The sequence below is a fragment of the Panonychus citri genome, unplaced genomic scaffold (assembly GCF_014898815.1).
Source record: "Panonychus citri isolate SS breed McGregor unplaced genomic scaffold, ASM1489881v1 Contig00040, whole genome shotgun sequence".
Lineage (NCBI taxonomy): Eukaryota > Metazoa > Arthropoda > Arachnida > Trombidiformes > Tetranychidae > Panonychus > Panonychus citri.
This window is the reverse complement of record NW_026515445.1, coordinates 1,556,938-1,571,976: the sequence shown is the minus strand read 5'-3', so window position 1 is coordinate 1,571,976 and position 15,039 is coordinate 1,556,938. Positions and strand designations below refer to the sequence as shown.

At 31.8% G+C, this 15,039-nt stretch overlaps 2 protein-coding genes across 3 annotated transcripts; one reads left to right on the top strand and one right to left on the bottom strand.

Annotated features, from left to right (window-relative positions):
- Positions 1 to 47: 47 nt before the first annotated feature.
- LOC128397769 (U3 small nucleolar RNA-interacting protein 2-like) lies at positions 48 to 1,793 on the top strand. 2 transcript variants are annotated; one of them, XM_053358517.1, is made up of 5 exons: positions 48 to 198; positions 300 to 1,158; positions 1,242 to 1,375; positions 1,422 to 1,522; positions 1,596 to 1,793. In XM_053358517.1, the coding sequence occupies exons 1-5, from the start codon at positions 195 to 197 to the stop codon at positions 1,752 to 1,754; spliced, it is 1,257 nt and encodes a 418-aa protein (XP_053214492.1). In that variant the 5' UTR covers positions 48 to 194; the 3' UTR covers positions 1,755 to 1,793. The 2 variants fall into 2 exon arrangements, with proteins under 2 accessions (XP_053214492.1, XP_053214493.1); XM_053358518.1 differs by having other exon boundaries at positions 49 to 198; positions 1,443 to 1,522.
- An 84-nt stretch (positions 1,794 to 1,877) lies between these two features.
- Positions 1,878 to 11,421, bottom strand: LOC128397768 (uncharacterized protein DDB_G0271670-like). Its single transcript, XM_053358516.1, has 2 exons — positions 11,109 to 11,421; positions 1,878 to 4,235 (listed from the first exon to the last, which is right to left on the bottom strand). The coding sequence occupies exon 2, from the start codon at positions 4,210 to 4,212 to the stop codon at positions 2,488 to 2,490; it is 1,725 nt and encodes a 574-aa protein (XP_053214491.1). The 5' UTR covers positions 4,213 to 4,235; positions 11,109 to 11,421; the 3' UTR covers positions 1,878 to 2,487.
- Positions 11,422 to 15,039: the final 3,618 nt, after the last annotated feature.

Sequence of the window (15,039 nt, the reverse complement as noted above, 5' to 3'; positions counted from 1 at the left end):
CAAGTAACTACAAGTTCCAATTTGAACAGACACATGTTCGGTTGCCTTGGTCACCGAGCTTTGAATTAGAATCAAAAACACGTTCCAAGTGAAGTTAATGTTTTCGCAATTTAATTTAATTTAATTTAATTTAATTAATCGTCTTCGTATCTTTTTGTTTTTCATCTCTTTTTAAATTTGACTTGTGGCTGAATATGAGTAAGTATGAAAATCTTCTGATATCTTGTCTATTTTACTCGAACATTTAGACTTAGTGAATTGTTGATTCTAATTTATTGTTGGTTTTGTTTTGGTTTCAGTTAGAAAACGTCAATTGGAAAAGGAAAAAATTGTCCAGGAAGATTTAGAAGATTACAGTTCTTCTGATGAAGATGAAGACGAGGAAGATGAGGAAGCAGAGATTGATGAGACTCCAGCCCAAAAGAGGTTAAGGTTAGCGAAAAAGTATTTACAAGAATTTTCCAACCAGGATAATGAGAAAATCATCAGAATCCACAAGAAAGTAGCTGATACTTTAACTGGACCCGATTTAGATAATACTAAAGTCCTTAAAAATGGCCACAAATTATCTGTTACCTGTCTGGTTGTTTCTTCCGATGGTAAATTCATTTACTCTGCAAGCAAAGATGGTTCCATAGTTAAATGGGATTTCATCAACTGTAAAAAGCTAAAAACTATTCCCGGAGGTCGTAAAGGGGATAAAGATCATGTTGGTCATACGTGTGTGATCAACGCTATCGCCATTTCTAGTGATTCCAAATTCCTAGCAACAGGATGTAAAAATGAAATTATAAACATTTGGAATACTAGTGATATGAAATTCGTTCATACATTCAAAGGCCATCGTGGGGAAGTTAACGGACTTGCCTTCCGTCGAGCGGCTCATACTCTTTACAGTTGTTCATCGGATAAAACGGTCAAAGTTTGGAATGTCGATGATCTTTGTTATGTTGAAACTCTGTTTGGTCACCAAGACAAAGTCACATCGATCGATTGTGGGTTAAAAGAAAAGCCAATTACTTCTGGTGGAATTGACCTTTCGCTTCGTATTTGGAAGATTGTTGAAGAATCACAATTAGTATTTTATGGACACAAAGGATCAATCGATCATGTCAAATATATCGACGAAGATCATTTTATATCAGTTGGTGATGATGGGTATGTCGTTTTTCACGATTCTTATTCATTCACATATTCGAGTGACTTTACTCAATTCTCTCTTTCATCATTTTCATCTACAGAATCATCAGTCTCTATGGAAACGTGAAAAAAAATGCAATCTTTACGAGTAAATTAGCTCATGGGGAAGAAAGTTCTACAGCTAATTGGATTGTTTCGTTAGCTACTGCAGTGAATACTGACCTTTTCGCCACAGGTAAGAATCAACCTTCTGAATTATTTCAATAAATCTCTCAATGAAGCTCATTTATCTGAATCATCAGGATCCAAAGATGGACACATCAGAGTTTGGCAATGTGCTCCTGGTTTTACCAAATTTGAACTTATATTCACCATTCCTGTGGTAAGTTTCAATTAAGAACTTCGTAGATTATTGATTAATTGATTCAATCGATTTCATTCATTTCATTCATCAGGTTGGTGTTGTTAATTGCTTACAATTCGTCAATGATGGCGATTATCTCGTCGCTGGCATTGGAAGAGAGCATAGACTGGGTCGTTGGTGGAATTTAAAAGAAGCTAAAAACTCAATAATGATTATTCCAATGTTGAAATTAAGTAATCATCAACTATAACTTATTCTTTATTGATTAAAATTGTTAAATTAATTTTGATTTTTCCATATCAAATTCAGTTACTATCGATATGATTCCCGAATTAGTTTGACTTATTAACTGCACCATTTCGCTTCGTAATAATATGAGCGTTCATTTATCGTATCATAAGATTTAATTTTCTCCGTATCCTAGTCTATAATCAAACCTCACGGGCTCTAGTTGATTATTCTCAGTGTTTCGTGTTTTTCAGGGCGAACAATTTTCGCTCATACGGTTGGGAAAATTCGTCGAAACTCGAAAATATCATTTGGTTGATGAATTGAAAAAAAATTCTTTTCCTTTATTTGAACACTTAAATCTTCAAATACCCGAACCAAAACAATTTAATATTCGGATAAAAACTTTTACTGTAATGAGAAAACAAATATGAACATAATATTTGGTTTGAATTTAATTCATCATTGCAATAAGACAATTCGATAAGATTTATTCGCCGTTTAGATGGAATTGATTCTTTTTTAAAAATCAAAAACTGTACATAATTTTGTCGGTGAAATGATAATTGTTTGTTTCTATTCCGAGGATTGAAGATTAAATGTCAGATTTTGATTCTAATTGACTAGAAGAGTGGAACGATTTTCAAATCAATGGAAACAATGAACTAAAAAGATGAAAATATGTAAAAATGTCGCAATTAATTAATTTGCATCATGTCAGTTGAGTTGGTGAATTGATTGTCTCCATGAAATACTCATTGATGACTAGTCATATGCCGAGTTAAATGATGTCTCTCTCTGAACGATTCACCACAAATATTGCATCTTAATTTTTCTTCTCGTTTCTTTTTCAATGGGTCAGTTGTAAATTCCTTCTTATGGTGACTTCTCATGTGATAAACAAGGTCGGAGGTCATTCTAAATGTTGCATTACATTTCGCACACCAATTTGTCTGAGGGAAAGACAATGCTGCTAATGATGGAGGTAAAAATGGTAACAGTGACGGTGGAATCATTGATTTGGAATTGCTCGAATTGTTTCCAGTTACTGATGATGAAGGTGATGGGGAAGATGTTGGGACAGCTGAAGAGACTATTGATCCAGCCCCTGGTCCTCCTGTCCCACCGGTGACACTTTCACCTCTCCCAGAAGGAGAAGGCGATGGGGATGAAGGAATTGGTCCCGCTATCGATGCGGCTGCTGCTGCGGCGGCCGCGGCTGCAGCAAACAAATGGGAACCTGGAGCTTGAATTGATGAGCCTGAAGATGATGATGATGGAGTGGGAGGTTGGGTTGGAGATAAAAGTGGATTAGTCAATCCTGTTGGCACAAAACTCGGATGACCAGGGAATAGAGATGATGTCAGATCACAATTTAATCCTCTACTATAAAGTGACGTTAATGAAGCAAAATCAAACTGATGTGAAGGTGAAGGTTGATGATTAGTTAATTGTGAAGATTGATGTGAAGGTATACTATGATTAAGTGTATGATTGATTCCACTTGATTGGCGATTCGTTTTGTCAACTTTGCGAAAAGCACTTGGTTGACTATTCGGAGATGGCGGTGATATTAATCGATTGGAAGACGATGTCAGGCTTAAAGGTGAAAGAGAATTGAGTAAAGGGAATGATTCTGTAAGATGGTGATAATTGTTGGCATTGAATTCTGACAACATTTCAGAATGTAATCGACTCTTTTTACCTGCATCATCAGTGAATTTATCATCATTAACCAATGAATCAATATCGAAACTCCTCTTCTTCGTTGCAGTAACTGTTGTTGGTGTTGTTTTCGTCATTGTCGTTGATGATGATGAAGATGCTTTAGTTGACATTAATGAACTAGAAGATGATCCAGTAGTTGATGACGATTCCCGCTTAATTTCACGCTGATCATTTGATTGCTTCGTTTTCATGTAAGGAACTAAGATCTCATGTCTTTTTGGACATTCAAACAATATATGGATTATAACTGGATTCGGATAAAGAGATATTTGATTACATAAACTACAATAATATCTTTTCGAGCCATTGAGAGTTGCCATTGATGCCAAAGGTAATCTTGAATTGAGATCATCATCGAACCAGGCCAATAGTTTGCTGGAATTATTGTTGGAAGAAGATGAAGAGGAACAAGACGAGGATGATGAGGATGAAGCATCGATTGAAACAGTTGATCGGAAATAGAATTGGCCATTTACAAGAATTATCTCCATATTTTGTTCTTTTGGATCTCTGGCAACGTCGATTTTATTGAAAAGATCAGCTGATTTTCTATCAAGATTATTCATGTTATTGATCATCGAAGGTTCTGTACATTTAATCGCCAACCACTGAAGTGGGTCAGCAAATGGTCCGAATAATTGACCACATTTGATCTTCATATCTTTCGGTAATCGCGATTTAACACAACAACCAGTAAGGTCATTCTTAACATTCTCAGGATTATCCGACGAACCGTTTTTTCCTTCAGTCATTTTCGATCCCTTCGAACTGATATCTGTAAAAGAAAATAGAAATAGAATTGAAATAAATTATCATCAATAGAAGACAAAGAAATCAACTGAATAGTTTAAGCATAAAGAGAGAAATAAATTCAGTCATTAAATTTAATTGTTTAATGTGGTTCATAAAACCGAATGACTTGAGACAATTAACTGAACATCGCTCATAATGTTAGTTGCTTTTTGTATTCTCAGTGAAAAGTAATGAATTCTGTCAATGGAAATGTGGTTTAACAAAAGATTCTACAGAAATTCAGTGAATGGAATCACAAGAATTTCGATTGGTATGTTTACTCATCTTGATCATTTCTGTGGTAATTACTGAGCATCATTCCACCAAAGGTTCTCTGGTCTCTAATGTTTTCTACTTATTTCTCTTCTCTCACACTGATTAAAGAACTGAAAATGTTGATCAATCTTGAATAGTAATTTAATTGTTGAGATAAATTAACGTGATGAACAAAAGGACGAGAGATCTTGAGATTTCACATGGAGCTTGTTAATCTATTCACTTTGGATTGAGATCGAAATGGAAAAGACTGACAAGAATTAAGAATAAGAGTAAATTAATTTAAAAGCGACTAACACCAAGTGAATCCATTTGTCTGATCACTTAGTTCTGATTAAAGGTTGATGATAATAAGAAATCATGATAAGAAGAAGAAGAAGAAGATAAGTATTCTGGAAATTCTGTAAAAGAAAAGCAACTCAAGGGAACCATTGATGAAGAAATTTATTGGATTTGCTCGAGTTAATCTTCCATGTAGAGTCTCGTTGTTTACTGTATTAATGTTTATCCTAACGGGAATCAAAATGTACTAAGGGAAATGGATGATATGAGATTTGCCTCATTTACTTGATTATTTAATTCACTTCAATTTTGTCACCATAAAAACAATGACAATTGGAAGGAGAAAAGGACATTACAAGTTGCACACCATTTTCACCAATTCTAACATGATCACTTTTCGCATTTAACCGTTAAAATTATTGATTAGAAGCTTAAATTGCAATCAAAGTGTAACAATCAAATGAAACATTGTAATTCTTATGTTCCTGGTAATGTACATGGGAAAATGATCATTTGGACATTTAATTAACTTCCATTTATTGCTCATGATAATCGATTGAGTTGTTTAGATATTTAATTAATTGACTTTATGTGTAAACAACATTTGCGAATATTTTTATTAATACTTTTTGTTCAACGAAACAAAAACTGATCGAAAAATTGATTAGAAAATTTAATTAAATAGACAAAAGAAGATAATTAATTTAAATTAATAGATCGAAAATAGGACAAACATCATGTTAATGATGCTAATGATTCAAATTAATCTTTCACAGTGTCAGAATATCCAAATGAATTACACCGAAGATAATTCAACAGAATAAGTTTCTTTCGGTTAAACTGACAATTAATTCAATTTTTTTTACTCATTTCACTTTTAGATTGATTTTCATCTTGACTGTTGCGATGTTTTCTTGATTTAGACATTTTGTATTTCTTTTGTTTTCATCTCCTTCATCAAATTAGTCGATGATAATATAATTTAGCCAATTCGATCATCATTTTTCTGGTTTCATCATGAACAATAAATTGTGTATCTTTCCACATCTTCTCAGCATCCTCATCATTATCTTCTTCTCTCTGTGCAATAACAGTTTCTATCAAGTAGAAAACCCTTTGTGTTTTATTGCACTTCACTGAACATCCCCTTAACATCTTTATCCGCATCCTCATCATCATCATGTTCCTCTTCTTTATGCAAGTTGTTGTTATTACTTCTCATCCTAACCTATTATCTTTTGTCTCTTTTGATCCTTCCTGAAATCACTTGAAACCAGAAAAAGTATATTGAACATGGTGATAGCCACTAGACTGATGATGGCGATGATGATGATGATGATGATGATGATTGCTCCATCGAGACCTATTGACCAAAAGCGTTTGATGAAGATAATAACTCTCTGGTCAATCAAACATCTTCTCTTCATCTTATTTCATCTTTGATAAAAACGAAGGCTCAAAAAAGAGACCCAAGGGAAGAGGAAGTGGAAGGAGGAAAAGAGGAAAAAATGAAAAAAGGATCAGTTTGAAAAATGATGCAAAGAAGATAAAATTTTCTTCCATAACAAATAAGAATATGAATAAAAAAGATGATGATGAAGAAAAGATGAGGAAAAAAAGAGATGTTGGCATAAAAGGAACATTATGGTTACTAGAAATGGAAATAAGTTCATGGAAGCGTAAAGAGATGAGTGGATATACTAGAGTGTAACATGAAGCATCTCCAATAAATCACTCAACTAGTCACCCTAAACAAGAACAGTATCAACCTCATCTCCATCATCATTTTCATCATCTTTTATCTTCCATCACTCGAACGCCATCTTCTCTCTTTCTCTCTCTTCCTTAACCATATTTTCTACTAACCATCTCTCATCTTGATTCCATTCACAAGAGAATAACCTTCTACCCCCAATGACCAATTCAATCGATATTATGTTCTCTTTTTTGTCTCATCCTCATCTCTCTTCATCATCTCTCGCATCTTTCTCTTCCTTTAATTTGAATATCAATGGAATATTTTTCTTTTTCTTCTCTTGCCTTTTCATCCTGAGGTTTGCTTTTTTCTTCTCAGCATTTTGATACACTTGAGATGCTTTCGATTCTACTGTTTTTTCATCTTCATCTCCAACGAAGATGCAACGCATGGCCAATGAGATGTAAAATCTTTTATGTTTCTTTTATTTCTTTTCTTCTTCATCATCACCATCATCATCTCTGTACAGTTAACTAGATTAGGTTAACAAGCAAACAAGATCCTTCATCATGTGCATCACAATCACCCACATCATCATCTTCATCCTCATTATCTTCATCTTGATGTTGCATCTTTTTCCTCTCTAAACAAGAGTATCTGTTGTAAGCATTGACTTTGGATTATCTTTGATTGGAATTGACATGAGAAGAAAAAGCAAAAATTCTGACCATTGGAAAAGTGATGATGAGAATTATTATTCTTTATCATCTTCATATTGAACATCAACATGAAGATAAATATGCTTACATCAACATAACCACTCATCAATTGTCACTTTCTGTTAATTTAGTTAACAAAATAATGCAACATTTTATTAACTGAATTGAAACAAGCTCAATATAATATAATTCAAACATGTTGGTGATCGCCATGGAATCATGATCACGATGATGAGAAATAGAATAAAAAATTGCAATGAACATGTTGAGGAAAAGACAATATTCATAATAAGTTGAATTGAGAACAGAAGCCTGAACATCATGAAAGGCTCCAAAATCGATCAAGAGAAAAAAGTGAGAAAAAATTCCATCGAATCTTTTTCATCTTCTTTTGTCATCTTCTTATTCTCCTCTGAATCAACTGAACCAGAACTTTATTCAGAAACTTGTTCATTCTGGTTAAGTATTATTACATGTTCTACACAGAAGAAAATAAATATCCGATTTTTCAGTAAAGTTAAAAGAGTAGAAAAGAAAACCTTCTTTTAAGGGTCAGTCTGATTCGAAATGAAAAAAAAAAGATAAATAGATGATGTTGTGAAAGAAAATTCTGGTCGATCACATGGAGATGATGAGGATGGAGATAAATGGGAAGGTTGGAGATAAAGATGCTTAAGATGATGATAAAAATAAACGAGATAAGGTGTTAACCTTAAGCCATAATATCTGAACACGAACATGATGTTATCATGGAACTTGAAATATTGAGATGAAAGCAAACAAATGACAAGATTATCAGTCGTTCATTTAATTCAATTAACATTAATTTCAATGATTTACTTGAGAGTGAAAAAAGTTAATTACTCAAATTAGTTGATTATGTCCCATTGGGAGTGGAATTAATCAATTAATTATCTTGACCATGGTTGTTGATTAAAATAGTAAATGGTAAAAGCTACAAGATTGGAACATAATCTGAATTGATTATCGGTGATTAATGCTAATCAGTTATCATTTATCATAACTGATAAATAATTAACAACACAATTGGAAAAAGATTGAATTATAATCATTGAATAGTTATTACAATTATCATGACAATTTGTGATTACGATTATTTGATTTTGTTTCTATCCTTTATCATTATCATTTACCCTCAGGGTGTTTGTCTTATCTGTTTGTTCAATAAAATGGAAATTATTTTTCTTCTCTTTATGTGTTAATAGGCAATCATGAAGATGATGATAAGAAGAAGTGATAATCATAATCATCATCATCATCTTTAAATGTATTAATATTAATCTGTAATCCGTTTATTTTGTTTCACCATAATACTAAATATGTATCTCAATGAGCATTTATAATAATCTGCCAAGTAAACATATAAACCAATAATCTTGCCAATCGATTGACATAGGGAGTTATAAGGAGATGAGGATGATATTGATGATGAGAAGGATGAGAAGGATGCGAATAAAGTAACTAGACACATTTGGTTGAAATCATTGGATTGCTGATGAGAAGAGGATTAATTTGATTCTACTCGGGTTATTTTCTGTAGAAACCGGATTATTATAGTTTGCTACTTTTTAAGATGATGAGTAGGATGAGGATGGAGAGAGAGAGAGATGAGGTGGGATTTATTTTTTCTATCAACATTTGGGTGTTGGTGGATTAAAGAGAAAACAATCTTGATAAACCTTAATCCAAGTGACTGATATTCTACTTCATCAGTTTAAGTCACTTTTTATCTCTCCATTTTATACTCAAGCCAATTATCTCAATTTATTAATCTGATTCGTAAATTGTCAATCAACTCATCACTAAATTTGTGTGTTGATTAAATCGCAAATGGTTCAAGTAACTTGAATGAAAAAACTTTTCTATGAAACAAATTGTAAACTGATTCCAATTAAGATCATTACAATGTATTATGGACAATTGTTGTTAAATAGACATAATTAGATTAGATTAGCAATGAATTGGTTGTTATCAATTAATCAATGAAACAACTGATAGAGTTGATTTATGGTGATGTTTACGGTGATAATGATGATTCAGTTATAAGACTTTGATGTATTTCAAATTGAATCATTGAGAGTTAATGTTAAAAGTATCATTAAGGTTACATCTTAGTTTACATTTTTGTAACATTACAGTGATGATAAAGACCAAGATTAGGCCAGAAATCATTATAACAATCATCATGATCATCTTGGAGTAACAGAATCAACTGAACTATTGTTACTGTAAACCAATCAATTTCAACAGTTTCATCATCATTATCATCTTGACCCTTGAGAAGATGATAACAGTTTTTATGATCACCAAGTTACAAACCAACAAGATGATGATGATAATGATGAAAAAAGGAGGAGAGAAGGATGAAGAGGAAGAAGAGAGATGAAGGAGTGAGAGAAATGATTAACTGTTGTTGGAAGAAAAAAAGAAAAGAGAGTAAGTTGGATGATAAAGAAAAGGATAAAAAGGATAAAAGTGAGAAGACAAATGAACGGAAAGAAAAGGAAGATGTTGATGATACATTGATGATGTTGATAGTTTTAATTTAGATTTAGTTAGATGGGTTATCATGATGGAGATGAAGATGATGATCCAATGAGAAACTAATGGTTTTAACGATGTTCACCATTTACTAAATATAAATTGACTAAAGACTTGTTTCTATTCGCAATCATTATCATCATCTTCTTGTCTCTCTTTCATTTTATCGGATTTACTATGAGAATCTGTATGAAAGCGTAACAATCTCTTTCTCACTTTGTTTATCTCTCAGGGGAAGACAAAGAAGATGAAAGTGACTCCAAATACAAATAACATTGGTCACACAATCTATCAATGTCATCAGATTTTATCTTCTCTTATCTTTATCCTCATCCAACATTCGCCGTCATCCTTACCTCTCTCTCTCTCTCTCTCTCTCTCTCTCTTTCTTTCTATTCCTCTCCCAGACACACTCTCACATTTAGAGTAAATATCATTTGGTTTCGAGTATTTTTATCATTATATTGGCAGAAAGTAAATCTTTCGCTGTCTTTAAATCTTCATTTGGTTCATTCAATGAGCCAACATCTTAATCTTAATCTTTCAGTAAACAACAACAAGAAATTGATTTAGATTAAACTGATTTACTTCATCAATCAACAATAGAATCAAATTGTTATAATATTTAATAGCCAATTGATGTGATAGCTTATTTATGCTGATTATTCATTCATCAATAAATCAAAGTGATATCTAAATGTTAGCATTGGTTCATAATTTAAATGCACTTGTAGATGTTAATCATCTAATAGATTTTATTGTGATAATTATCAAGCAAGTCAAATAATGTCAATAAAGAGAGAGAGAGAGAGATATGCGATTATATTGAAAAGAAACATTATTGTTAACATTGAGAATCAAATCTCGGAGGGAAACAGGGAAGTGACATTTAATTGTAGAAAGGAATAGCGATCGTATTGAGTGTCAGAAGTGAAAGAGAATGAGATGAGAAAGGGATGCGAAAGAAGATAAAAGGGATGAGAGGATAAAGTGGAACCTTTGGGAAAAATAACACCAATTGAATTAATGGTTAAATAGTTTTTAAGATCATGCTGAGAGTATGAAGATAAATATGAGAGAGTGATGATAATAACCAATGATTACCATCTGTCATCACTAATCATCTAAATCGATGTGAATTAATTGCAACATAAATCCATGGATGGAAATCAGAATTTGAATTGAACTATTTGAATCAGAATGAGCCATGAGACCATAAACCAAACAAATTACATTGATTCAGTAATTGATTAGCATTTGTCAGTAAATTTCTGTTGCTTAGATTGTGAACAAGTCATGATTAAAATCAAGAATAATTTACCTGATGAAATGTCGATGAACCAAATGATTAACAAGAATTTTATTCCAGAGATTGTTCCTTGGCTTCCAATCGTAATAATCACTTGATATTCAACTTGCAAGAAACAATTAGAGTCACAATTGGAAGAAAGATGAAATAATGGATCAATTAATCATTCATAATTAAGCGTCTTTAATCATAGACAATTAAAGCCTATAGAGAGGATAAAAAACAGAAGAGAAAATAAAAGAAGATGAATGTCAACAATGTAACCACAACTCATTGAGAATCATTGTCATCATCAACTGGGATGTTCGTTAATACTGAATGTGAAGATAACTAGTGAATATCATTCCCTGTGATATTATCGCATCGAACACGCATGACATCATCTCCCATCTCCATCTCCATCTCCATCTCCATCCTCATCCTCAATAAACACTCGTAGATTTCCTCCTCTTCTTGTTTATCATCCTTTTCTTTCAGACTCTCTTTTTCTCTCTCTCTCTTTCCTTATTGTAACTTTTTATGTCCTTCAATGGCATTACACTTGTCTTTCTCACTCTTCCTAGACAATCATCATCATCATCTTCCTACTGCTCCTCCTCCTTGTTACACAATAACCATCTTCCTATTATACTGATTTTTTCCTCGAATATTTACCTTTCGAATTTTCATCTTAACATAATCATCATGTCGATTGTCGTCATCATTGTTTTTGTTTCTCTTTTCCGATAATAACAGAAAAACATAATTCTGAAAATATTTTCCTTGTCCAATTCATGTGCTGCCGAATCTCCTCAGGGCAAATCAGTTGAACAACAAAAATCACTCAAAAAATGTTTCTTTTCATTTCCATATTTTTCAAGACATTTCATTTCACCGAAGCAAAATTGATTCGTAATGATGATCGAGGGAAAATGATTTGATTAATCAGCTCATGGTGCGAGACTGTATCAGAGAGTATTCCAGATATTTATCAACTATGTAGTGAAGTATTTTTTTGCATCGATATTTGAATGTGAAGAGATAATCCTGAGTAAGTTCAGGTAAAAAGATATGAGATAAGATGATTTATCCATTTTCAAAGGATGAAAATTCAGATAAATGTCAACTCGATGTAAACTAAAAAATGATAAACTATCACTCAACTTATATTATCATTGGTATCATGATTCAAAAAATGATGAAATCTGAATAGAAACTTGAACAAAAGGAAATCTTTTATTTTCCTTTGCACTATTATATTAATATTATCATGAAAATATCATTGTTTGCATGGTGGAAAAACTGAATAAAGCGGAGTAAAGGAATTATTCTGAATTATATATTGAAGGAAATAAAAAATACCACAAGAATACATTGAATCCATATTCAGTTCAGAAGCATGATAAGATTCAGTGTTTCATGAAAACATTGAATATCCATGTTACTGTTTATGATAAACTAAAGTAAAAAGAAGATGAGGAAAATAAATTCTCTCAGTGTTATAAGAGAATTGATGTAAAATTGGCAAGATGAAGATGAAAAGGTAACTTTGTTCTATTCGAGTAAATTGATGGATTTTCTCATCTTCTTCATCCTCTTTTATTCTTATTCCTCATCAACATCATCATCTTTTCATCATTTCTTTTTTCCTTAAGAAAATCAAGATTGGAAAAGAGTGAAGAAAAAGTAAGAGAGAGAGAGAGAGAGAACGATGAAGATGATGAAGATAAAAAACGAAGTTTATTTTGAAAAGATTTGTAACATTGAAAAGAAGAAGAAAAAGAAAAGATTTTCAATGAAAAATGAATTTCTAAGAAAAAGATGATGAATAAGAAGCTGATGATGAACAAAAATGATGCGACAGAAAAGTAAAGTTTCACAGTGATGATAATAAAATGACGAAAATGATGATGCTCATAATGATGACATAACCATTGATCAAGTTGATGTTACTCTAAATTGTATCAATGTTAATCGCAAAGTATTCACAGCGAAATGTGTTCAATCGTCTGAATTACAGTTACTTTTTTATTATCTCGTAATAGTAAAGTAACATGATAAAAATGAAGAAAAAAAGAGAAATAATATTTTTCAGTGTAAAATGTTCATTGTGATTAAATGAGCCAAAGAATCGTAAAGAATCAGAAGAAGTTGTGAGAGGATGAGGAAGATGAAGAGGAGGTGAAAGAGGAGGATGAGGATGATAAGGAGGCAATGTTATTACTATTACCGGATCATCCTATTTATGATCCTATTTAACAGCTTATCCTGTCATAATATCAACCCATTATTTAGTATTAATTTAACATATAAAATGGGTTATCATCTTTATCATATTTTTTATCATCCTCATCATCCGCATCTCTCTCATTCTCTCATCATTAACTGTTAACCCAAAGCCACAGAGATATTATTGTAATAATAATCATGGTAATGATAATATTAATAATATTTGCTCATTTGATTACTAATGTTGAAATGAATGAAGAGGAAGAGAAAAGTTTTCTAATGAATGATAATCATGATAATAACATGAAATCATATTATTGGAAGCATATATTTTCTGGTTATAAATTGATAACTGGGAATATTTACTCCGTCGACAGATTGATCGATTTTTATAGAACATATTAGATCATCTTGAATGATGATGAGAATGAAGATGATGAGGAGAAAGGAGAGGATGATGATTGAGAGAAGAAGAAGATGATAATGATGAGATTGAAGAAGGAAAAATGGGATTTTTTTTTCTTCTTCTTCTGTTGTTATGTGTTACTGGCAAGTCTCAGTTTGAGAAGATAACTGATGTTGAAATGAATAATAAAATTGCATGAAAGTGATGAGGATGAAAATGATGATAACAAGAGTGGCAAGATGATGATCATGGTGGGTAAAGAAAGTTGGATATAAAAAATGATGAGAGGGAGAGGAAACATTTCATTTTCTTGGTGATCATGATATAAACCTTGATGAAGTTGAATCTCGATGAGGTCTTGAAGCAGATTTACAATGAGATTAGTGGAAATGTTCAAAGCCTGATTGAGGATCATGAAAAAAAAGATGAATAGAAAGAGATTTTTTCTTCTCTGATGAAGATGTTGATTAAAATGACGATAACAATGATGTGAAAGAATTAAAAATGTCGCCTTATCACTGAACTGGTTAATGATCATCAACATTATATGACAATAATCATAATCATTATCAATGAAAACCAAAAATGAAAACTTTCAATGCCATTGCTGCACCTTCATCATAATCATCATGTTCATTATCATTTACAACAACAATAGAATATGATGAAAATGAAAGTATGAAACTACTTGATAAAGTTCTGTTCACTTTGTTCAAGTTCTCAGAACTTTTCGATCTAATCTCATGTTCGATTTACACCGAAAAAAAAGACAAAATTTATTAATAATATTCTTCATGTAATCTGAATTTCTAACAATAAGATAAATTTCTACCTTATTATTATGTAGCTTTAAAATATTCATATATAAAACTGGTGTTACAATAATTACGAAAATAGTTTCTCAACAATTGATTTGATGACAAAAATTCATTTCTATCCCCTGAGGTGGTTATAAATACATATTAGGTTATTATCATGGTCGCATTGAGAAATCGCTGGTAAGAAGATGCTTCAGGTGATGAAAGTATTTCTAATCTTATTTGATATCTTTTTATGTGAAAACTGATTATCTTGTTGAGAGAAGATGCTACGCGAAAATCAGAAAAGTTTCACCGTATTAACATAATGTTACTTTTATTTCATCTATTTTTCATCTTCTTCCTCATCATCAAATTCAATTAACTTTAAATTGTAATTCGATTGTTGAATTATTTTTTTCTTTTTCATTCTCATAATATTTTGTTAACTGACCTGGAAAATCCTGATACCAATTACTGTTTACTGATATATTAACTGTTCTGTTAAACGAAACATTAACAATACTCTTAA